Below are 25,728 nucleotides of genomic sequence, written 5' to 3' on the forward strand. Positions count from 1 at the left end.
ACAGTCCACAGAGACACTTATGGCTTGGAAATTGCTAATCAGAGTACAGAAGGAGCCTGCATTTGTCAACAGAGCTGTCAATCATGATGTCACATCTGCTCTTTTTAAAATTAAAATACTAATTCAAATTATACTTGGTGGAAAAATGGGCACTTGCAAATAAATCAGCATGATAAGAATTGACAATCATGACTGAAACCATGTTTGAGAAAAATGAATTTGGCGTGTATTTCGCTTTTATAGTTTGGCTTCCTTTCCCTCCGTTCACAGAGGTGGGGTTTATAATTGATACTCCAGCCAGTCAGTAGAGGGATCTCTAAATCTTTTGGCCTCAAAGCAAAATCGCTCTCATGGCATCCATTGTAATGTACCGTCTATGGGTAGTGGGAAAAAATATGGAATATGGAAATATGCAGAAAGAAGGATACTGGAAAAAAAGGTGAAGTGTAGGGTTAAAAGCAACTAGAGATTTTAAACAAAGCATGTTAACAACATAGACTGAGGCCAGAACTAGCACTTGAAAAAGGCTCTGCTCAGACCAGACCAGAGAAACTTTGACACCCCTGTCTGATTAAAAAAATTAAAGGGATATTAACATCAAAAAGGAAAAACCACATACATTCTTCTTAGTTTAACATTTTTACAGAATGAAAACAAATACTGGGTGATTTATATTGAGGACCTCTGTGAGGGATGAAAAACAAATGGAAAATGACAACGATGACCTAAAACGACTCTTTAAAGGAAAAGTGGGCTAAATATTTGTCATGGTGGGCCATATTCTATTGGTGCATGTGTGGTAGTGCATAGCTGGCTGCCGGCTCTCATTCTTGCTCTTGCTTGCTGCTGCGTAAAGCAGCTGAATTATTAGTGTGAACCTTCAGACCAACTCTCAAAGCGACAGTCTGAAGTCTAAAAATAAATCAGACGGAGACAGAAAGTTGCAGGTCAGAAAAAAAAAAAAAGATATACATAGAATATAAAATAAAAATTCCATTAAGCCTGCTTGAGCAATATACAGTATGACTAAGACAGCGTTAAAAAATTTGTTTATGCAGCTTTAGTCAGTTGACCTGGTAACAGCCAAAAAGCATTAAATTAAAATGAGATAAAACTAGCTTAGTACTCAAAAGTAAAAACGAACAACAAAATCACATACATAGCCTAAAATGTTGATGTTCTTGTAATTGACTTGAGTTTTTGAACTATTTGCTGCTTCTTCCATAAAATGTCAAATAGAAACATCGTACATTAACTCCAGTAGAATTAATTGATAGCTTCCCATCCTATGACTACAATAGACTTGGAATAAGGTTGGAGTGCTTCCCCTGAGATGACCAAGGTCACAGTTTTACCAGCCAGAGGATTATATATACATTAAGCTAATAGCTATTGAACACGGCATGGTCAGCCGAGTCAACTGTCCGGTTATTGACATATATGGGTCACCTCAGGGTTATTTTTATAGATCCTAATCACTTTATGTCCCTTGTTAGGCTAGAGAGATCCATATTTGTCATGCCATTAATTTACAACAAATATTATAACACACAGTCATCTGTAAGTAAACTTTCCTCCAGCAGGTGGTGCTGTTGTATTGCATAAGCAAAGGAGCAAAATCCTGGAAGAGTAAGCAAGCCCTGGTTGATTCAGGACCAAACGCGTATTCATGTCTAGTTTCTCAAATAAACTAGAAAGGTTCTTAACAATTGATTTGTATTACTTTGTTTGCTCAGCATATTTTTCCTTTTTTTAATTTGCTGTCTTCTTAATGTCACAAAAACCATCCTTGGTGTAGGCGTCTGCATATGACACTTTGATATAAATACTTGACTGCATATGCCATTACCAAATCTATCTGTTTTCAAGCTGTCATTACAAACCATGTATTAAATATTCAAGGTAACAGTGCAGATAAAGATGTGCTGTATATTCCCTGTTGTATTCTCCATTTTATACACTGTGAAGTACCCTGAAAGAAAATGTCAGATTACTGTCCACTTTATTGGGCTTCATAACTGCAATAATTATTTTCTCTATTTTGTCAAGGGGAACATATTTAAGATGGACCTCTTACTGTGACAAAATAAAAGCAAAAGTGAGGAGTGTGAGGTAAATATTGTGTTTAATAAACAAACATCAGTCAGGGAACTGACATTAGTCTGGGGATGGAGAGAGGGGGAAATATAAAGCACAATGCACATGTGTAGAGGTGGGGGGGGGGGGGACATATTTATCTGTTACACAAGGTGCCCCTTTACAGTAGGAGCAGGAAGTTCTATATAACATACAGATCAGGATCCAAGTCTACGGTACAAAAAACTTAGCAGCAACAATGTTACGTCGGAGACCAAGGGGCTAACAAAGTAGTTTCATTTAGAAAAAGTCACAGTATTCTTTGAGCATAAATTTGTTAAAAAGGTAAAAACAGTTCTAAGCATCCTCTAGGGTCAATGCTACTCACAAGATCTGTGTGTGAAATACATAAGTAGGGAAATTATCTATACATTTATACTCTAATATAAAGACCTTCTGGTAATGGCACAGTACAAACTCTCAGGAACGCGACAAAAATATACAATGTCTTCACGTCACATTTGCAGATTAAAATGTAACTAAGGTCTCTGGCAAGCACAATAGTTTCAGTGATCAAAAAAACAACTTCTCTTCAACCAAAATAAAGGACACCATTTTGTTAGTTCAGCTATCTTGACAGATTATGTCTTTTTAATACAAAAATAAGGACAAATATAAATTAATATATATTAAAAGAATCAGATTGGTACATAGGGGTTCTACTGAATAAGTACAGGTATTTATGGTACAATAAATACTTGTCATTCATGACTGGGGGAGATAAACAGAGAGTAGTGTTTTTAATCTGGCAGGTAATATGTATACGTTCTACAGGTGAGAGCAATTGTGTGTATGTGTGTGTGTGTGTTTGTGTTGTTCAGTAGCTGTAAAAAATACCACAAGTTTTGAGCACAGCTGTGTGTAGGATCGTGCACACAGTCTCAGAGGGTTCAGGAGGTCGACAGTGGTGGTTTCTTGTGTGGTAGGGGGTTTTCACTGCCCTCTGTCTCCCCAGGCCTTAATGCAGCTCCTCCTAGTGGTGAGTCTGTGGTACTACCAGTTAAGGTTACTCCTAAAACACACAACTCACAGACAGGAAGTAGGGAGTCTACAGGAAGCGATCCGCCACGAGAGACCGGTCAGTCCTCCGGAGGGAAGAGACAGTGTGGCACACCACTGGAGTCATCATGACCAACAAAAAGAAGTAGACGCAAGGAAAAAGTCAACTCTTGTGTTTTTTTGTCTTTTTCTCCACTTCATAATAAAAAATAAGTCTGTTTTTGTACTTTACAATACAATTCAACATCCCCACCGAGGAAGCATCGAGCATCAGTCCAGCACTGACAAGAAAAGAAACTCTTTTTTTCGTTGTTTCTCTTGTTTTTTGCCTTTTTTAAGGATTTATAAAAAACAGGGCTGTGGAGGGTGGAGGCTTTTCTCAGAAGGAGTCCGACACCTTGGACAAGGGAGACGAGGATCAAGTAAGGCGGGCAGGAACATAAAACATATCTGTAGAGGAGGAAATCTGCTGTGGGTGTTGTCTCTTTTTTCTATTTTTCTTTTTTTATGAGGAACATTTTGTACAGCCACACTTGACCACCTTCTCCACTTCCTGGACAAAAGAAGAGCCATCAGTGCACTGGAAGGTGTATTTCCTGCGTTTGCTGCGGAGGGGGGTGCAGCAGGTGCCCTGTCCTTCTGCTCCCCCCTGGCAGCTGCCCCGACACTCTAGACGGGAGACCTTCTCCTGGGTTTGGCACGCCGCGTAGCCTTGCTGTCTCTGGTAGACATCTCGGACCCGTTCCCCTCGGCAGGCCACCTCTGCAGACAGGAAGAGGAAACACAAGAGTTACATTGGATCCAAGTTTGTAACACTTGAAGAGACCATTACATATCAAAGTGATGTTTATGGGGCAAACAAGCAAAAAAACAGGAACTTAAGACATCCAGGGACTGAAGGAGGGACAATAAGAAGGCAGCAAAATGAGACAAATGGCACCGTGGGGACAGTAAACTATAAAATTACCTCCCAGGAAGAGGAGTATTGAAATTCTTAAAAATAAATGGCTAGACTATAAAACAGAACATTAAAATATATGGGCTACAAGAGACTGACCCCAAACCTTGTAAAAAAATGAACAAAAATATAGTCTATAAATTCAGAAATGTAGAAGCTTAAAAAAAACACAAGTCCTTGTTGTTATTGGAAATTCAATTGTAATACCAACTCTTATAAAGTGTTTATTACTCTTAAGATGGAAATTAAATGAGGGAAGCCTGGAAAAAAAAGTCAAACTTGGTTATGTAAAAAATTGTATTTGTCTATGAAAATATTCTGACTGTCATGGCTTCTTACATTTCTGCTTAATTTGGAAGACGTAGATCTATAGATCAAACTTCTTAAGCTTTATGTTGCATGAGTCGCCTGCACAAGGAGGAGCAGTGGGTGGTCATAATTTGAGTCGCATTGCAGAGGAAATCCAAAACAAAAAAGAAGGAAAGACAGAAAGAAAGAAAGAAAGAAAGAAAGAAAGAAAGAAAGAAAGAAAGAAAGAAAGAAAGAAAGAAAGAAAGAAAGAAAGAAAGAAAAAAAGAAAGAAAAAAAGAAAGAAAAAAAGAAAGAAAAAAAGAAATAAAGAAAACAGGAAGAAAGTACAAAGTGACCAGGCAGTCTCACCTGATTAATCCCCCTTGAAGGATTAAGAGGAGGCTCAGGAGATGCTGAGTTAAAAAAGCAGCGGGTTAGAGGTGTTAATGCAGAGACAAGAAACACTGTTAGACACACACACAGCTGAGAGGCTATTAATAAGACACACAAAAGACAGAAAAGCAGGAGCAGAAAGAGGTTTTGTGAAGTGAAAAATGCTCTTGATTCAAAATTTTTAACAGTTCTTGATTATGAAAGACTTCACTTCATCAATGACTTCACTTCTGTTAGGGGTGTTAAGAAAGGAATGACTCTTTAAGACCTTCGAAAGCAGGCATCAAAGAGCTCATCAGCAAGAAGATTATTTCTGTGTTGTCAATTTTACAAACATAGCTGTGAGGTGAAAGGTGTCAAGCCAGATGAATGACAGCATGCAAAAGAAAAAGCCTTTTTTTTGCCACACAGAACTTCACACTGAGTAAATTGTTAACAGACACTAGGACAAGATTTTTTTTTTCTAAACCATAATTTGACAAATGCAAAGGACGAGATCGGCAAAGCATCAAGAGATACCACTGTATCCACTTTGTGTTTCCTCACCTCTGTCACAGGCCTCTCCTGTGTATCCACTGTTACACTCGCAGTATGCTTTGCCCAGGCCCGACACTCTGCACTTGCCATGTTTACAGCGAGACAGACTGCAGAGGTTTGCTGTGTCATGGTCCTGCTCATCACAGAGGACACCAGCAAAACCAGGCTGACAGCGGCAGGAGTATGAGTACGAGTTGATTGGAAGACAGGTACCGTGTATACACCTGAGCGGGAGACCGGAAAGAAAAGGAATGTGGTCGGTTATATCTGTCAGTTAGTCCTCCTTTGTATACAAAAGTATATGACCCTGGATAAAAAACTTTGGTTTTCACTAATTCTAAAAATGAAATCATCCACTTTCTAATATAAAGCAGAGATACACAAACACACTCACTTGTTGCCATCACAGGGGTTGTTGACTTGCTGGTCACACAGTGTTCCTGTCCACCCGGGGTGGCAGGTGCAGGTAAAGCCTCGATGCCCTGTTGGGTGGCAGTCACCCTGGACACAGGCGCCTCTTTGGCAGGGCTGGCAGCCTGGCTCCACCCCATGACCCAGCCACTGTCTGTTGGTGCTCTGCGCGGTCCCTGAACCTGACCCTAGCCCGGCCCCCAGGTCTTGGAGCTTTCCGTTGATATAAAGGTTACGGAGGCAGCCATGGAAGCTGCTGCCGTTACGCCCCCCTGTGCTGTGCTGCAGGGACGAGAGACCCCCCGAGACTGACGCACGTTCTGGCATACCTAGGAGAGAGGCATGATTTGATAAGAAGGATGTGACACATGGTGAAAAGATGTGCAATGATAAATCTGAAGGCCAACACTGAAAGTCAACATATACAGTATTTGTTGCTCTAAGAGAGTGACTGTGCTGCAGTGTTTGAGGAATGTGCGGTTTATGTTTTTCTAGGGTATCCCACCAAAGAGAGCTGCCAGAGTCAAGCCAGGCATTAATCAAAGGGTGCTTTAGTGTTTCAGTTAAATTCCTTCAGATAAGGACTGTTATTTAACAACTGTTTAAAGCTATATAAACATACTGTAAATTATCCTGGGCTTAAAATTTCAAATCAGGATTAAAATACATCTCAAGACTACGCATTTCTTATGTTTTGTATCACAGGTTTCAACAGCCTAGTCAGCTTTTTGATATATGACCATCTATTAACAGTCATACAATTTAAGAGCAGAGAAAGAAAAATTTAAAATCTCTTCTGCATGAGTTTTGACATTCACATGAACACACAAACTGTATGATATCCTTACCTCCAAGGTAAAGTGGTGAGTCTATGTTCAGTGTTGACTGTTTGCTGATAGAGTTGATGGATTTGGGCGGCCCGCCATCGATGGACAGGGACAAAGTCTGGTCTGATGCCACCAACTCCACAGCATGGAAGCTCCCATCATTCACTGTCTCCACACTGAGAGAGAGAGAGAGAGAGAGAGAGAGAGAGAGAGAGAGAGAGAGAGAGAGAGAGAGAGAGAGAGAGAGAGAGAGAGAGAGAGAGAGAGAGAGAGAGAGAGAGAGAGAGAGAGAGAGAGAAGAAGAAATGAGAAATCCAGTCTAACTGTTTGAACCATCCATCATGTAAATGTGGCATCACTCTGAGTGTTGAGTGTTGTTGGACATTTCTGCCTATGTGTGAATGTACCTGTATATAGCAGAGGGAGGGTAGGATCCGGTATCATAGCTGACCCTGAGGCGTCCTCTGTACAACTCCATGGCGATGTGATCATTGTCGCCTTTGTACAGCAACACACCACTGTCCTCATCTGTAGCAATCTGAAAACACAGGGGGAGGTTCTTTTAAATGGCCTTAGAGAGGTGACAGTCTCGTTTATTACTTTCGCTTATCAAGAAGGAGAAGATGAGAGCACAATGTTACACTTTTTGAATAATTACACTTTCTGCATTTTGATTACTTTCCCGTACACTTCACTATCACTATACACTTCTTTGAAGGCTTAATTAATGGTACTGGTGATGAAAGAGTGGAAACTGGACCTGACAAAAAAGGGGCCTGTTGATGAGGGAGGCAAAGGAGGCGAAGAGGGAGAGTGATAATAACAGATGTAGCAGAGTGTGACTGTCATAGCCTACAGTCAGCTTAAAGATCAATAGAAGAAACACAAGTTTCTTATATCAGAGTTCTGCTTTTTCATGTTATCACTAATTTGTGCCTGTTAGCATACATTTTAATTTCTCTTTTAGTTGTTTAAAGTGTTGACCAGCATTACCTTGGTGACCTGAACTTATTGTAATGAATGAAAGGTAAAAACTTGACTAAGTCTCTACCAGTCATAAAGGTTATTTGGCATTTTAACTACTAAATAAATCCTTCTGTTAACCATCTTGTGGCTGAGCGTGGCTTGGAGGTCTGCATAGCTTATTTCCAATGAAAACACAGCGTGCTGTATCTTTAAACAAAGCTATGACAGCACCAAGTGTGGATCAACACACTCTCGGTTAATTTCTCACCTGTAGACTAATGTTGGTGTCCGGTGAGAGGTGACTGGCGGGAAGTTGCAGGTAGGACTCGCGGTTGACAAAGTTTACGCTGACGAGCGTCTCGCATCGCTCACCCTCGTACCCATGGAGACACTGACATTGGGGATCTGTTCCCACGACGACACACTGTGCTCCGTTGAGGCACTCGTGGTTGTCGCAGGGGCTGGTGCGAGGAAGGACCATTGGGGGAGCGAATTCACAGAACAATCCACTGCCACACACAAATACACACAAAGCTGAGAATTACCTTAGGTTTGATATTTATAATATAGTCACTAGAAACAATTACAAGCTGCACTTTTTGGCGAAAAAAACATGGAGAGGAAATGGAAAAATAAATTAGCATACAATGGTAATGTAAACATCTAATGTCACTTCCACACATCTAACTGCAAATACAAACACAGCCAGCATGGAAGTACAATGTTTTCAGGGGCATAGTATAAATAGAAGCAATTTTTTTGACGCATAACATGCACTATCATAGATACTACCTATCATGAGAGTAATATTTTGATGTATGTGTGAGTTTGACTTCCTACTGGAATGTGAGCCTTACCTATATCCCTCAGGACAGACACAGGTGTATCCATTGACCGCATCAATGCACTGTCCTCCGTTCTGACACTTGTTCTCTTCACAGTCATCTTGGTCCAGCTCACAGTGCTCACCTACATAGCCTGGAGTGCACTCACACCTGAAATTTATACAAACACGCACACACATGGTGATGAATGGCTGCTAACTCCTCTTAACTTGAACATCAGAGTAGACAGCAGTCTTATTGCAGTCGATAGCAGTGTGGTTTGTGGTGATATATTGTGTTTTAGACAATGAAAAGCAACCTTTTTTCTCATCACTCAAAAAAGTGCAACAATATTTGTTGTCTTTATGGGTTTTTATTCATTAGTGCTATGGTGAAGATAGCTAAATCTAGGCAGTATTCAAGTCCAAAAAAGGGACAAGTAAGTGCATTGTATTGTATCGAATCTTATTGTATCGTATCGAATTGTACCGTATAGTATCATATTGTATCATATCATATCATATCATATCATATCATATCATATCATGTTGTACCCTATGATATTGTATTTTTCTGTAAGGTATTGTATGGTAAGGTGTCGTATCACATAGCACACAGCAATTAAAATCACATTACATTACATCCTATCCTATCCTATCCAATCCAACCAATTGTAACATGTCATATCGTGTTCTATCGTATCATGTCTTGTGGTATCGCGTTGTATTGTATCACATCATATTGTGTCCCATCATGTCATATCGTGTCATTATGTATTATATAGTACAGAATTTTTAGTTTCATGGTACTAACACAAAAAACATTGACCTGATCTTATTAAAAGGGACAGAAAACAGAGTTGAGAGTAGGATCTAGACAGTAAATCTGTCATATGTAGACATCAAAGAGGTAAGAGCTTTTTGCGGCATACAAATGTGTAAAAACAAAAACACACAAAAAGGCACTGGCACATTACACTGACCACAGAACATATTATAAGAGAGTAAGAACTAAAGACAGGTTTAAGATACAAACTGTGCAGGTAATCTTATGAAAACCACATTTCCTCTCCACACACACAGATTCATACACACAGTAATCGCTTATCCCTGCAAAAAAAACAGCAGTTCATTTATTTCAGTGTGAGAAATGTTTGTGTTTAAGTCCCGAGGGAGTGTAAGGAGAAAACAGTGCTAACACCTTACACTCTAAATATATATATATATATATATATATATATGTATGTGTGTGTGTGTGTGTGTGTGTGTGTGTGTGTAAGTGTGTAAGTGTGTAAGTGTGTAAGTGTGTTGTCCACTCACTTGTATCCCTTAAGGATCAAAATGCACTTTGAGTCGTGCTGACATGGGTTCAGCTCTGGGGCACAAAAATCCAGTTTCTCTTCGCAAAGCTCCCCTAAGAACACACACAGACACATAAATAAACACTTTTTCAATACTCTGCATATGATTAACAAAAAGAATACATCAGTAAAGCCATATATAAAATGAGAATCTCCAAGCTTTCACTACCTTGCAGTGTTTTTGTGTCTACTTGTGCATCTGTGTGTGTGTATGCAGTCGACTACTGTATGTATCTGTGCAGCATAAACAAAAATGTGCATGTGTGTGTGGTGTATGTATGTATGCTCTGATGATGGATGACTCTCTCTCTCAACACAGTGGTCTGATAAATGATTTCTTCTCTGGGAATGTCATATTCCTGCTGATATTCCCGTGTGTGTCCTGATGATCCTGAAACTCTGAGCTCCCTGTGAATCACTGATGAGGCATCAGGGAATAAACCAATACTCCTGACAGCACAGGTCTACCAGTGGAATAATTATAGGACCACTTGGGGATCAATGAAATAGTTTGTGTGATACGACGGGATGCGAATGCATGTTGGTGCCTCTATCTCAGTGGCTATTTTACTTACTCATAAGTATACTAAAAACTGATGATGCTTTGACTTATTTTTCTAATGTTTATCTACATTTTGAAGTGTGTAATCAGATAGAATAAAGAGGATGTAAGTGCTTTAAAGGGAAGTGGTGAGTTCCATATAAAAGACGGTGACCTGTTTATTAATTGACCACAGACAAGTTTAACCTTCTTTAATATGAGTGAAGTGCTAACGATGATTAGTACTTCAGCAAAATGCTAAGATATTCTATTTGTATTCTTTTATTTATTTCTTATTTCAAATGCTACCTTTACAACTTTCAAATTTTGTAACACAAGCTAAGTTAAGTTGCTTAAAAAAGTTATATTAAAGCTCCTATGAGACGTTTTCATGTTGTTATGAAACAGACTGAAAATTACTTTGACTTCTCCAGATGACCTACAAAACAATGAAGGCCATCAACGTCAAGGCTGTCAATTTCTATTTTGTTTTTATTGACGGAGGAATTGGATGTCAGAGGGTGCATGTCTGATTAAGTGTTAAACAGCACCCTGCAAAAGCCGTTTTTTTGTATTACACTGCAAAGATTCTCAATGTGTGACATATATTGTGTACATTGTGTTGAAGACCATCATGTTCGGAGCAAAATCATCAGTGGAAGAAAAATGTATCGCTTTGTCCACAGGGGGCGCCTAAATCAACACAAACAAAAAGTTCCTTAAAGGAGCTTTAAAGTTACTTAATAAGTGGTATACTTTAAGTACAATTATCAGTTGGAAGGCTGCAGCCTCACATAAACTTTAAACCACTTTCTGTGTACCACAACCATGACATTATACATACACAGTCACAAAGACAAAACAACACACTTTTTAACCTGAAACTTGATAGGCACTGTTCAATGCATTGCAATTCATGGCTAAGAATAGTCTACAATGAATAAACAATGAACTCCTGTCAGAGTAATGTTTGATAAAAGACTATGCTCCCAGTTGTTTGGGGAAATTACTGAGTCTTTTGCTCAGGTGGCAGAAATAAGATGTTCACCTGAAACATAATGACACAGTATAGTCTGCTTGTACAGATATAACATGTACGCACAAAGCAGCGAGTCATACCAGGTATTCAAGAGGAGGATTTAAAAAATTGGAGTTAAGTCATAATCGTGGACATGCGCTGTTAAGATGGAATTTTACTGTAGACAATATACTAAATCTTTGGACTTGGATATCGCATTTCTTGGGAGCACAGATAAAGCAGGCAATAGTGCAAGGAAGGCAAGGTGGGAAGGAAGGAAGCAAGGAAGGAAGCAAGGAAAGAGAGAGGGACAGGAGCAACAGAGCGAAGAACAGACTGACCTCTCTCCACCTCATTGGTAGCAGCTGCAACCACAAAAAATAAGACAGCGGATGATAGAAAGCAGCAAGACAGGAAAAAAAGAGACAGGACAGCAACACAGAAAAAGACAGAGAGAACACAGCTACAAAGGTTAGCATAGAGAGATGATTAGCACGGTGCAAAAGCAGACAAACAAGTAGCAACAAACTAGTGTTAGTTAGACAATGTAATCAGATTGCCAATATTATAGAAAGGCTGTGTTATCATGATAACTACAACAGTCCGGTGACAACATTATGAATGACTGCACTGAAGGGTTTCAGCCATGCCCATAGCTTAAAATCCGGCACATGGTCATTCAATTTGCATAGAAACTGTTAGAAATTAGAATTAGTGGAATGAACCTCAGTTTTTTTTCACATCACTAACTTCCAAACTACCAGTGGAAACATATTTAGACATGGGTTTCCAGGGTCAAGCTGCTTCACACCATCCACACATCATCATTTGCAACACATGATGAGTTGTGTAGAGAATGCTACAATTGGACTTTTGTATCATCATGTAAACTTATCCTTTGCAGGGAAGAATCATGCTTCACTTTAGGGTTTGGCCACTTATAGAAGAAGCTAACAGAACTGTGTAGTGACTATATAAATGGTGTTTGGGGGGAGAGGGATAGCGGTCTAGGACTGATGTCATGGGTGAGGCCTCTTGGAATGAGCAAAGTACAAGACCACCCAAAAACAGCACAGTAGCCAAACAACAATCAAGAGGGTGTATTTGAGAGCTTTTTTTGTATTTACTGCTAACAGCAGGAGAAAACAACAGTATGACTTGAGAAACAGAATCTGCATAAATCAACTCAAATATCAACTCAAATACAAATTTATATTTGTTGCTTAATTCGGTTAATTTCAGCTTCTTACACTTACAGTTCTTAGTTCTGACAGTGTGTCTAACCACACTGGTGCTGACTGTTTCTCAATTATGTCAAAGGGAGCAAAGGCTCATGGGTACTGGAGTCTTCTGAGCCACCTGCTATGCCGCAGTGTCAAACAAATGTAATGATCATACACAAAGTTGAAATAGTTAAAACTGTGGCTTTAACAAAAACATTTTTTTCAATACCACTGTGAAATTTTGAAACCTGGAATCAGAAACAAGGAAAAGCATTAGCTCCTCCCACTTTATCAAACTTATGTGTAAGTATGGTACCTGTGTATTCTGGAGAACACATGCATGTGTAGTTGTTGATCCCATCAACGCAGGTGGAGTTGTTCTCACAGTCGTTATCTTCGCAGTCGTCGATGTTGATCTCACATGCGTCGCCTTCAAAACCCTCAGGGCACACACACCTGAGGTCAAATGGACACACGTACATGTTAGCACTCATGTAGGGTCGCATATGGATGGATGTCAAGAGAGATCTTTGTGGACCTCTGGACAACGAAGGTCCACACACGCATGCACGCACGCACGCACGCACGCACGCACGCACGCATGCACGCACACACACACAGACACACACACTCTACCCATGCGTTAAGCTCATATCAGCAGTGTCAGCTTCATCTCCATATCCCCAGTAGAGAGTCATTATTCTGTTAACGCGAGCGTGCCTCAACTCTGTGACTACTACTCAGGTTTATTACTGCACACGCACGCACGCACGCACGCACGCACGCACGCACGCACGCACGCACGCACGCACGCACGCACGCACGCGAACACACACACACACACACACACACACATACACACACACACACACACACACACACACACACACACACAAAAGCACACACGCACACACACTCACCCTCACACTCACACAGAGTGGTATATTATGGGTCTAATAAAGAGCTCTTATGCGGCACACACTCGAGTGGATTAATATCTCATTATACAGTCAACGACAGCTCTTCACCATGAATATTCCAACCCCTTATGTCAGAGAAGGAAAATGAAGTGCCCGAAGATGAAAATGCAGACATGAAGATGAGTACTATGATGAAAAAGTGACAGAAACAACAAAGAGAGGGACTAAAGAAAAAGACAGAGTTGGGGAGACAGTAGAATGAGTGTGTAGAGGATGGTCTAGTGTCTGTGTGGGAGGATAAAATCTGCTGGGAGCGTGCAGACAGGCGTTACATCCCCTCCTGTTAATACTAAACAACATAATGAAGAGAAGGTGATTCTCACAGCATGGGCGAGGACACATCTGGTCTCCTGGGCTCTTTACCTCCTGTACACTCATTCCCACCTGTCATTAGCAGTATTATGGGTGAAATTATCTCCATGGGTCTACCAATCCCATACCTGAATCACTTTTTCATTGCTTTTTGTATTGATATCAAGGATCTGATGATAGCTAACAGATGATGTCTGGTGTTTAGTACAGCATCAGTGCTGTAATATAAATCTGAAGAAATATTCTTTTTCGTTTTTGAAGCCGATGTCACCACACTAGTGAGGTAAGTGTTAAGTACCTGGGGGACAGACACACACAGCTTAGCAATGCAACAGAATTAACAGACATTTCAGGTGCCCTCAGGTTTTACGCACCTCCACAGAAGTGTTTAAAATTACTGTTTTAATCATGGTATTTGATGAAAGCCACACTTTACAGCTCCCTAATCGTAGCTTTACAAAAAAAGACCTGAGAGTGATTTAGAGAGCTGCTGTCCTGGCAATTAAAATGCTAAAGGTGTACTCTAGCAATTAAGCATTGCACTTCCTTGAAAGTGGGGTATTAACAAGGGACAGATTTAAGAAAAGAAAGGTCAAAGCCAATGAAACAGGATCAAAGGAACGCAAAAATAAGGGTCTAACAAAGGTGAAGCGGCACAGGTTAGCTCCAAGGGTTCCCAAATTACAAGTCATCAGCATCTTCAATAGGACGCTACATGGTTGGTGAAGACTTGTGTCTCCAAGCCCCATGAGCCCTGATTGTATATCAGCTTTTTTTTGTTGATTGAAAGCCCTGATCCCAATCCAAAATAACCCACAAAGAAGTCACAGAGTCCCAAAACCTTCCTATAGGGACATAGAAGACATATAAGTTTCAAAAGTTTGGGAGATATCTGATAATTCACTTGAGACATTTCAACAGATAAGCATGTGGAATATCTTCTCACATCGCCCATATGGGTACAATCACTAAGAAATAACAGGCTGGGGAAATAACTGTAAGAGTAGCTCACCAAAAGTTGCTTCCTTCTCCTTCTTTTAGGTGGCAGGTGCCTCCATTCTGGCATGGGTTACTGATACAGGCATGAATTGGCTCCTCGCAGTTTTGACCCTGAATGCAAACAACCACACACACATACATTAGAAAGTGCTTTCAGTGAACAAAAATTAAAATGACCCTGTTTTTGCATCAGTTGGAGACAGGGTTGTTGTTTGATATAATTTCTCTTCATTTAAAACCTCCCCAAATGTATTCATCTGTCTTGAGCAGAAACATGCCACTACTTGTCACCTATGAAAGGTACACAAGCTGGTGAATACAATCTTTTTGCTTCATGTGTATGTGTGTGTTTGTACCTTAAATCCATATGGGCAGTTGCAGCGGTAGTAGTTGACAGGGTCGTTGGAGCAGGTGCCGTCATTCTTGCAGGGGTTGGACAGGCAGGGCTCACACTTAGCTTGGATGCTAATTTCTACTGGACCTGTGTGATGCAAACACACCAACACACACACACAAGCACGCAAAACACACACACCACAAAGACCAACAGTTTTGTTTACTGTTCTACACTCAGGGCAGTCAGGACATAGAGGTTGAGGTGCACTCAGACAGCTGTACAAGATCAGGATCCTACAGAAATCTTGCATTCTTGGAGGTCAACTTTTTTGGCTGCAGAAATGTTGTTTATTTTACAATGAGCAGAAAATATTATAATAATAACATAATTAAAGGATTAGGATAATTAAACAGATGTAATGAGGAGAATTCGAAAACATGATACAGGACCACAAATGAGTAATCTGCAAGATTTTAGTGCAGGACCTTGACTTGTATTGAGGACATTCATATCCACAAATTTTATGACAGAACACAGAGTCCTATCAGTGGGGACACACAGTGCTGGTCAGAGACTGAGGGCCAAGGAGGAAGAGGAGCAGTTCATTTTTGTCAGGGCTCAGAGGGCGAGGAAGGTTGGGCAAGGACTGTCTGGAGGAGCTGGGCATAAGGGCACTGAGGAGGAAATACTGGGAGATGATTTTCTACTTTACCTGGCACCAGAAAACCACAAGGCCCCGGGACTTCTACAGTGTGTGAGTTAGGTTAGGTTAAAAATAGGTTTTAGTAACGTATTCAAAGTTAATGTGTAATAAGGTTTAAAGTTAGGGTCAGCAGTGAGAAGCATTTTGCAGTATCAGGAATCACAGCTAAAAAGCAAATTTGTGGAATTTAGTCTTAATAAAATACTTACATGTGTTGCTGTCAATTGAAAACCATTATATAATTTGTTTTAGATTGCAGATAAGCTCAGTGATTATATATTTAAAACATGTGGATTCAAACATTTGTCCCATCACTTTGGAAAATAAATGTACTTTTTAAAAATTCATCCTCACTAAGAAAAATAGACTTCCCAAGACCCAATTATTTTTTATTTAACAAATTTGGGAGGTATATGGTTTTCATTGGACAGCAAAGCTGTTAATGGCAGCTTGTGGTCTCCTCCTGGAGTCCTCGTCAAGCATGTGTTTATGTGATTAAACTAAGTAAACATGGTCTGCTGTTGTGCAAAGTATGTGTGTGCATGCTTGCAACACCTTATGAAATGCATTTACGGAACAAAGGTTGAATGTAGGTATATAAATTCTGTATGTACTTGTACGTGTGTGTGGCTGTATGTTTACCTGTGCATGTAAACTTTTTGGAAGGTGTGGTGAGTAGCAGTTTGTCTGTCATGTCACCGGGGCCGGCACAGCGGGCAATGCCAGGCTCCTTGTAGCCACTCTTCACCCAGTCTGACAGCCACTGCATGTGGCAATCGCAGTACAGAGGGTTGGCACCCAGAGCCCTGAGAGGGAGACAGAGAGAGAGAGAGAGAGAGAGAGAGAGAGAGAGAGAGAGAGAGAGAGAGAGAGAGAGAGAGAGAGAGAGAGAGAGAGAGAGAGAGTAAAGTGAGAACAGTGTGCTTTGGCAATAACTGGGATCTTATGGAAAGTCAGCACTTTACCCTAAGAGTCGTTGTTTACAGAGCCAAAACAAAAGAAAGCTTGTCACTGCCTAAATACTTACAGACTACACCATCCATCAATGTCAAACTCAGTTTGAAACTGTGGTTAATGAGATTGAAAATATGGTGAGGACTGAGAGCACTTTTGCATGCTAGAAGTGTCCTGTGTAGCAAAGTTGCCTTGAAGAGCATGGCATGCTACAAATGTAATCTTCTTTTATGCTGATATCATAAAAATCCCAACATTTAATTATTTCTCTATGTCAAGGTAAAAAGCCTGCTCTACCTTGATAACAGGTTTGTTCATTCTGTTATCTCCAGAGAACAAAAGCTGATAAAAATATGTTCTGCAGTAAATTGTATTGCTTTGTTTCCTGAAAGTAAAGACTCCAGTGAAACCAGTGTCTGTTTTATTGACTGACTTCATTGCCATCATGACTGTCAGGTAGAATTAATAAGTGGATCGTAACTGAAGTACAGTCTAATGTGTTAATGTGTGATCATTATTGTGTTCTCCTTGATATGAAAGATTGAGAATGCGTCAGCCGTTAAGATAAAAGCCATGCTTACACTTCTGATCGCAAAAGAACATTACAATCACTTAGAGGAGACAAATCTTTGTTGCCTGCCTGGTGATGAGACAATAATCACTCCTTATTGAGAAAAACAAAAGCTAATTTCATCAAGAAACAAAATATTGAATGGGGATCTCTAGATAACAGCACTGAGAAAAATAACTACAGCAGAGCTGCTCTGGGCCTCTGTACATGTTGCTATAATTAAATACAAACTTTTTATTTTTGAGCTTAATGACCATTGTCTAATGTGAGTTTCTTTTGTACTCAGACTGAGCAATTAAGTCTACTTGCACTAGCTTATTGGCATCAGGTACTTTATTCATGTGGCACAATGACAGATTTAGTCATCAGCTACTTGACGACATCTTACAACTAACCAAAGATACTCAGTACAGTTTTACATTGTCTACTAATTGTTGCTTGTATAGCTTGATATAAACATCCTAAAAGGTATTTCTGTTGTGGGAAGATATTATGTCAATTATATCAGACTGTTATTCTGCAGTGGGATAGAACTAGACAAAGTAGCAGGCTGTTCCAAGCACTATCCATGGTGCTGATCCTGGCGAAGGCCTCCTGGATAGGCACTGACATTCCCACCAGCAGGTATCCAAAGTTAAAAGTATCAATCTGAACTTCCATCTCCTGCGTGTGTGCACCTGACATAACCTCTGCTTAGTTTTCAGTTTAAATTAAAAAAAAGGAAACTGAAGTGAGAGAAAAAGTATAACCTCAGTAGAGTTTAAAATCAATTGTTCATGTCTTAGTTACATCATTTTATCATTCTCAACAAGATACTCCTGTGTTATATGCTGTTTATCTGACTATTGATTAAATATGTCAGAGCATTGTGCATTTCTACCATGGATCCAGGATCTTTACACTGGAGTTCTCACAGTACTAGCACAGGTGTTTTTGTGCTGTAAATCAATGAATTTATATATATATATATTCATTATCAAGCAAAAAAAAATTAACTAGAATTTCAGACATGTTTTCGTTGACACAAAGAATGATGCATAGCTCAGAGGAAGAATCAAAAAATTTAACTTCACAGAATACTCCCTGCTTTGATTACTAATTTAAAGCCAGTGCTGTATAATAATGTCTGAAAGATTTGGGATAAAAGCGTAACCTGTTTGAAATCTAAACTGAACAGATCAGAGTGGCAGAGAGAAGATAGAGCTGTTATTTTGCTGTCCTTCGTTATGGAAGTCCATAAGGTAAAAGACTGATACTTCAAATTGAGGTAAAGCAATAAACAGTGATGATTTTCAGTTACTCACAGGTGGGAGAGCGACGACAGGTCTTTGAAGGCCCCCTCTGGTATTACTGATATGTCGTTACCATGGAGAGATCTAAGAAAGGGTGAGAAAAAGGAAGAAGAAAGAGAAATTCAACATGTCTGTGCAACGCTTCTGAGATATGCTTCTTGAACGTGTCACTGTGAGATAGATACTTACAGCAAACGGAGAGACTTGAGTCCATCGAACGCCCTCACTGGGATGCACCGCAGGCGGTTGTAGCTTAGGATTCTTTTAAAGGAACATAGTAAATGTGTTGGCATGGAGACAACAGCACAGATTTTGTTCATGATAAGCTTGAATGCAGCATTTAAGAGAATAAAACGTACATTCTTTTTGGCAAAGCAGTCAAGCAAACAGACACGCAAAAACACATGTATTTCATTTAAAACATACACATGCAGCCAAATTAAAGCGATCACTCATTTAAACCTTTAGCAAGTTATAAGTATGTCTGCTGGTCTCAAACAAGTTCATCTTCAACTTCTGACTTCTTTGTTCTATCTTAATCTACTTTTTTGTTATGAACTTTTGATGTGTTTTTTTTCGGCAGTGGTTTTGTGTGAGCTCAGCATTTTCTTTCAGTTTTGGCTGCTGGGTTTTGGCTATCTTTTTATTACAGCCTCAAGCTGCACATGAAGTTGCTTTCATGAGAAATGAAACGTATGATATTTTCTAACCAGTGCCCTAAAAAAAGCTTTCACTAAAGTGGCCCACATTAGACAATACTCATATGTGTTACAACTATAACTCTAAACATTTGCAACAAAAAAACTCCTGATTTACTTTTGTAAATATACTCACACACATACACGCTCTCTCTCTTTCACACACAAACAAACTTCCATTGAAAAGGTACCAATATAAAGCCAGACTCACAGGGTAAGCAGCTCGGACATGTTACTGAGGCTGTGGTTGGACAACGTGCTGATCTGGTTGTTACTCAAATCACTGAAAAGGAAACACAGCAGATACATAAAACACACACACAGGCAGTGCAATCAACACATGCACAAACAAAACAAACACACTGTGTTATATTTTTCCTCTATGCTCTGGTTTTTAAGCCTACATATCATGGCCAAACCAGCGTCACATCAAAAGTGATATAACACAGAGCTCTGCTTGAACATAAGGTAGTTAGTGTTGGTATGTAGAGCACAGAGCTGCAAACACAGGCCAAATCACGATCCTGGTTAAAGTGTGTTTCTGTGAGTTTGACTGTGCAAAAATCTGGATTTGTCATTTGTGGGTTTGACTGGATGATGAGCTATGACTGAGGTCATGGGGGAGAAACTTACATGAGTGTTAAGTGTTTGTAATTGGAGAGCTCCAGAGGAACTTGAGTGAAGTGGTTACCATCCAGGTACCTGAGAGACAGAGAACAGGGTGGAGAAAAGGACAGAGAAAGAGAGAGAGAGAGAGAGAGAGAGAGAGAGAGAGAGAGAGAGAGAGAGAGAGAGAGAGAGAGAGAGAGAGAGAGAGAGAATGAGAGAGAGAGAGAGAGAGAGAGAGAGTGTGTAAAAAGATATGTAGAGAAGATGTAAGGAGGATTGGGAAAGAAAGGAACATGAGAAGAGAGAAAATGAAGTTATTTCACCATGTGGGAAATTCTTCATCTCCAGCAGTGTGAGCAGTCATTACAGCCTCAGCCATAATAAACACTGGGGTTTAATATCCCCACAGGCATCCGCTAATACAGTAAAACCATCCTCTCCTCTGACACCCTCACACACACACGCATTCACGTCTGTGATCCTATCTCCTCTGCTGTGTGACAATGTGCAATTAATCCAGCATATTAATTAAGTCTTTGTTAATATTGCGGAGAGCACGTTCCCCACAGGAAGAGGAGTGGAATGATAGAAAATACCACCAGGCTTGCTGTCTGATGTTTAATTTAGGGCTATTATTTTGGGATCATCTGGGATTTAGTGTGTGTGGAAGTGTGAGTTTAATGGGTTTCGTTTCTGTAATAGAGTATTTTACCTCTCTCTGTGACTGAATGCTAATGTGTAGTTTTTCATATGTTTCCCTACTTAGTAGCTTCAGTTAGTAAAAGAATGACTCAAATTTACTATTTATTAGGTATGCACAGAGCTTATTACCACCGTAAGGTGCTGGCAGGACAGCTGGTGGACTCTCTGTTCACACTGCGCAGAATGATTGTAAAAACTCCCTTGCTTTTTGACTTGAAAAATGTGGAAGGAACTGGCATAATGACATCTCTCAGAGTCTTTACTCTGTTAAATTGGACATAAAGAAATAGAAAAGTGATGGGAAATGCTCTGGGAGTCAGTCCAAAACTGCCTCTTAGGAGGAGTACAATTGAATCTAGCAGGCACTTTCTTACCTGTAAACTCTTCCCTTTTGAAAACACATTTCCTATCAGTGCACTTTCACAGGGTTTGTGAATGTATCTCTTTGTTGATCTTGTCCTGTACATATCTAAGGCCCATTTTTCTCTCCCTGCCGTCTTTTAACAGTCAAATGTATCATTCACTATGAATATTTGCTCTGTAGAACAAAGGCTGTCGCTTGAGGCTGCTGTTTATCACCTCAACTAACACCTAATCCCTAGCAGCATTTACAAGCGTTAATAATTATAATCGAGAAGGATTAAATATTCAACCAAAAGCCCTGTGTGCTTTCAGGGTCATAAAGAGACAGTATCAATCAGTCTATAACATGACCATCAAAAATCTCCTTACAGGAGCTTTAAGTCACTTCTACCTACAGGTACTTATTGCTTATTTTTATGAAAAGGAATTTTCATGACTCTCTTTTCACTCTTTCCCTCATTTAGTTATATCTTAGTTTGTCTTTAAGACACTGTAACTTTATTTGAAATTGCTTTACAAGTAATATAAAAAATAGTAAATATCATTCAAATCGGAACTAGGATTATACTAACCATAATAACAATATCTATTCATGGACGCATTTGATAATAATTAAAACTTTTGCTCTTTGGTGGAGAAACTCATCAAACTTTAATACAACACATAACAATGTTAGATTATCTAGCAAAGTTTAGTAGTTTTGGTGTTTTTCAGTGACAAAATGTCTCGCCTACATTACACAATTTACCTGGTTAGACTGCAATAAATGATGTGTGTAACTCACAGTTCAGTGGTCTCCTTAGGCAAGCCTTTAGGCAGAGTCGTGAGACCCTTGTTGCTGCAGCGCACCACAGTGTCCAGACAGGAACACTCTGCTGGACATCTCAGTACTGGAGAGCAGCTGTTTTCCTCGTTACCTGATGGAGATACAGGAAGGGGAGGATGGGCGATAGAACAGTGATGAAGAAAAGAAGAAACAAAAATCTTCAATGGATGCAGATAAAATGTAAATCTGTTTTGACTCACCCTCCTCACAGGCAAAGTCCTGGACAGCTACATCCTGGATGGGAATCTCTTTTAGGAAATACGGATTCTGACAGCGAGGGTTACCAGTGACGATGCGCTTCCTTCTCAGCCAATCACCGAGCCAAGCCAGGTGACAGTTACAGTTGAAGGGATTGGCCAGAAGATTGCTGAAGAACAAAGAAATGTGAGTTGAAGGTTAACCTTTTGTAGATATGCGTAGGTGTACACTATATTTATGTGTTCCTTTTTGTGTGTGTACTCACAGTGTGGACAGAGAGTGCAGCGTGTCGAAGGCTCCCGGGTTCATGGACGTGATCTGGTTGTCGTAGAGTGAGAGCAGTCGCACTGAGCTCAGCCCAACGAAGCTACTGTTACTCACACAACTGATGCGGTTACTCCTCAGCATGCTGCACACAGAAACACAAACACAGATTAAAACACACATTCATTTTCTGTTTATTTTACAGAGAAACAATAAAAAGTGATATAGTTAAGATAATATAAACCTGTGAATTATGTATGCTCACATGTTTTAAGTGCTTGTGTGTCCGCTATCACAGTGTGTGAGAGCATTTTGAATTTTGTGCACACATTCAAAATGATAATGTGATTAGATTTTGCATTTCAATGACTGTGAGACTCACAGTGTGCGGAGGCCAGCAAGTCCCTTCAGCATGCGGTGGTGCACATTCTCCAGCTTGTTGGAGGTCAGAATCAGTTCATTGACCCCCGAGGCTCCTTCAAACGTCCCCTCCTCTATGTCAGTGATGCGGTTGTTGCTTAGGTTGCTGCAAAGAGGGAGGAACGCAAGGGCAAGAGTAGAAAGAAAGCAGTAAGAAAGCAAAACATGAGAAAAAAAGATGTTGATAAAAAAAAGTGGAGGACAAAGGCAGCCAGAGGGAAGAGGGTAAAGATAGAAAAAGAAGCAGAAGGGTGTAAAGTGTGGAGAGAATTACACGTTATTTTTTGTGGACATATATACATCATAGTTTTCTTAGTGTGACCTTAGTATGACTTCTTGACAAATACTTGTGACGCTTTGTTCCCGTTACGTTACAACATTTCTGACTCACATCTTCCTCAGCTGAGGCAACTTTTTGAAGATCCCCGTCGCCTCGAGCACAGTGAACTCATTGTTGTTCAGACGCCTAGGAACAGAGAGGAGTAGAGGTGGTCAGAGAAGAAAAGAACAACAGAGGAGACAGTGGAGGAGGAGGAGATCAAAGTTTCCTCTGTACCACACACATTTCGCTTTGTGGTAGCACAGTGTGACTCACAGTTCAGCGGTGTACTGAGGGATGTGATCTGGTATTTTGGTGAGTTTCTGGTTGGAGCAGTCGACCGTGGTGCCCTCACAACGACACTTCTCGGGGCAGGCTAAATCGGCAAAGCAGTCCCCTCCTAGCTTACTGCGGTAATCCTCCGTACCTGATCACAATCACAAAATAAACATCAACAAAGGCGTATATCGTGCAAGAGTTGAACCCCAGCGTTTACTGGCAGCGGTTCTGAAGAAAACAAAGCAGATGGCAAGAGTACAGGTTGTGATACAATGGAAGAAAGTGCAAAGGTTTGTGCTGCTTTTGTTTGGAGAAGGAATCTTACAAATAAAACAAATATATTCCATAAAACAATCCTAATTATGATTGTATGCAACACTCCCCTTTAGCTTTACTTCAAAATGCTTCATGTGTGTCGCAGCCTGCAAGAAGCCAAGTGCATAAACCACACAAACTGTCAAGACCGAGAACAGACGCACACACGTACACATGAGAAGAAGCATTTTGGAGATTTTTCAGTCCTGTCAGACTACAAAGAAAGTGTTAGTGTTCGAAACCACAACACAAATGAAACAGCATCAAAATATTGGATCAGCACAGAAAAATGCTCACGCACACAGGCAGCAATCCATCAAACTGTACACACACAAACTCACACATGTATACACACACACACACTGATAGGTTGGGGTTGACATGTGACTGCTGTCTGTTGCGTCTCGGCCATGCTGCAGGGTTCGCAGGGCCGTTCCATGGTGCTTGACAGAACCATGTTCCACTATAGGAACCTGGCAGCCACATGGTTAGATCAAGCACAAAGGAACAACCTGCTGACTGACTGCTCCTCCGCTGGAACACAGGGGGGAGAGGGGAGGGCAGGAGGAGAAGAGGAAGGGGGGAGGATTAGGTGAAGGAGAAAAAGGATGAGAAGGAAAGTAGCAGGGAAGAGGAGAAATGAGTGGAGGGGTGGAGAAAAGAGGATAGAGACAGGAGACAGAAAGGGAAAGAGGAGAGAGGAAAGGGGAGTTGATGTAAAGGAGGGGAAAAAACAGATGATGGGAGTAAAGGAGGAGGTGGAAGGAAAGGTGGGATGGAGAGAAAGTGAGGAAAGGAGAGGAGAGGTAAGGAGAGGAAATGGAAGGACAGGAAAGGAAAAAATTAAAGGTGAGGAAAGGAGAGGAGCTAAGGAGAGGAAATGGAAGGAGAGGAAAGGAAAAAAATGAAAGGCGAGGAAAGGAAAGGAGAAAATTAGAGGAGGTGAGAAGTAAGAACGGAGAGGAGAGGAGAGGAGAGGAGAGGAGAGGAGAGGAGAGGAGAGGAGAGGAGAGGAGAGGAGAGGAGAGGAGAGGAGAGGAGAGGAGAGGAGAGGAGAGGAGAGGAGACAAGAAGGCAAAAAAGAATATGTGAAGGAAAGGTCTGAAGTAGGAGGGGATGCCAGTGGAGGAGTGAGTGAGGAGGCAAAAAGAAGGAGACGAAAACAATGAGAATGAGAGTGAGGATGTGAAAAAAAGTAGAAGAACAGAAGATAAAAGGAGAGCAGAGTAAAGTGTTAAGGGGTAAATAAGTTAGGAAGGAAACAAAGGTAAGGGTAAGAAGGAGTTAGGAGGGGAGGAAACAAAGAGGAGGAGTAGACCACAAAAAAACAGACAGAAGTATAAATGCCCGGGTGAGGAGCGAAAAGGAGATAAGACAGAAGGCAAAGAGGGGAACAAGCAGACAGAAAGGGAAGAGAGGAAAGGATGAGAAGGGGGGCTCAGGAGGATGAGACAGATGGGTGCAAGGGTAAGAAGGAGAGAAGAGTGTGACATTAAGAAGAAGTATGAAATTAAACAAACATTGATAGTGGAAGTAAGATGATTGAGGAGAGGATTGTAAAAGAAGAGAAGAAGAGAGTATAAAAAGAAAGAACAGGGAAAAGGGGGTGCGTTGTCAGGGGGAGGTAAGAGAACAGGGGATGAGAGAGAGAGAGAGAGTCAGGAGGGAAGGGGAGGGGGAGAAGAATGAAACAGATAAGGAGAACAGTTGTAGAGGAGAGGGAAGAAGAGTTAAGGGGAGGGAAGGAGGCAAAAATAATTGAGAGGAGAAGATGAAAAAGGAGGAAAGCAAGAGGAGCTGAGGATTGTAAGAAGGGTTAGATAAAGACAACACGGAGAAAGATGATAGAGAAAAAGAAGGATAAAGACTGACTCATGGAAATTTATGACTTGGTCTGAATAAAGTGGAAAGAAGGAGAAGAGGAGGAGGAGATCAGACAGGTTGGAAAGAACAGTGAAGAAAAAAGCGGGGGAGGTGGGGAGGAGAAGGCGAGACTTGAACATCTAAAGGTTTCTAAAACTCACAGACACAACAGAGGAGAACAGAGCAGCAGTTACAGAGGAGTGGGAGGAGAGTTACAGCAGCACTGAAAGCAAGAGAAGC

At 40.6% G+C, this 25,728-nt stretch overlaps 1 protein-coding gene across 2 annotated transcripts in view; it reads right to left on the reverse strand.

Moving 5' to 3' along the window:
• Window positions 1–2,106: 2,106 nt before the first annotated feature.
• slit2 (slit homolog 2 (Drosophila)) overlaps window positions 2,107–25,728 on the reverse strand; it is a 97,313-nt gene continuing 73,691 nt past the window's right edge. The window contains exons 16-38 of one of the 2 annotated variants that reach the window (XM_034688752.1): window positions 23,308–23,458; window positions 23,104–23,178; window positions 22,675–22,818; window positions 22,294–22,437; window positions 22,031–22,197; window positions 21,789–21,921; window positions 19,964–20,032; window positions 19,542–19,613; window positions 18,822–18,893; window positions 18,645–18,716; window positions 16,458–16,621; window positions 15,132–15,256; window positions 14,789–14,886; window positions 12,801–12,940; window positions 9,662–9,755; window positions 8,376–8,513; window positions 7,787–8,027; window positions 6,960–7,090; window positions 6,574–6,728; window positions 5,709–6,054; window positions 5,324–5,538; window positions 4,754–4,797; window positions 3,695–3,897 (exon numbers count right to left, since the gene is read on the reverse strand). In XM_034688752.1, coding sequence (XP_034544643.1) covers window positions 3,805–3,897; window positions 4,754–4,797; window positions 5,324–5,538; window positions 5,709–6,054; window positions 6,574–6,728; window positions 6,960–7,090; window positions 7,787–8,027; window positions 8,376–8,513; window positions 9,662–9,755; window positions 12,801–12,940; window positions 14,789–14,886; window positions 15,132–15,256; window positions 16,458–16,621; window positions 18,645–18,716; window positions 18,822–18,893; window positions 19,542–19,613; window positions 19,964–20,032; window positions 21,789–21,921; window positions 22,031–22,197; window positions 22,294–22,437; window positions 22,675–22,818; window positions 23,104–23,178; window positions 23,308–23,458 — 3,083 coding nt within the window. In that variant the 3' untranslated portion in view covers window positions 3,695–3,804. Of the gene's footprint in view, window positions 3,898–4,753; window positions 4,798–5,323; window positions 5,539–5,708; window positions 6,055–6,573; window positions 6,729–6,959; window positions 7,091–7,786; window positions 8,028–8,375; window positions 8,514–9,661; window positions 9,756–12,800; window positions 12,941–14,788; window positions 14,887–15,131; window positions 15,257–16,457; window positions 16,622–18,644; window positions 18,717–18,821; window positions 18,894–19,541; window positions 19,614–19,963; window positions 20,033–21,788; window positions 21,922–22,030; window positions 22,198–22,293; window positions 22,438–22,674; window positions 22,819–23,103; window positions 23,179–23,307; window positions 23,459–25,728 lie in introns of both variants that reach the window. The other variant, XM_034688751.1, reaches the window with a different exon arrangement.

Source organism: Notolabrus celidotus, chromosome 7 (genome assembly GCF_009762535.1).
Source record: "Notolabrus celidotus isolate fNotCel1 chromosome 7, fNotCel1.pri, whole genome shotgun sequence".
NCBI lineage: Eukaryota > Metazoa > Chordata > Actinopteri > Labriformes > Labridae > Notolabrus > Notolabrus celidotus.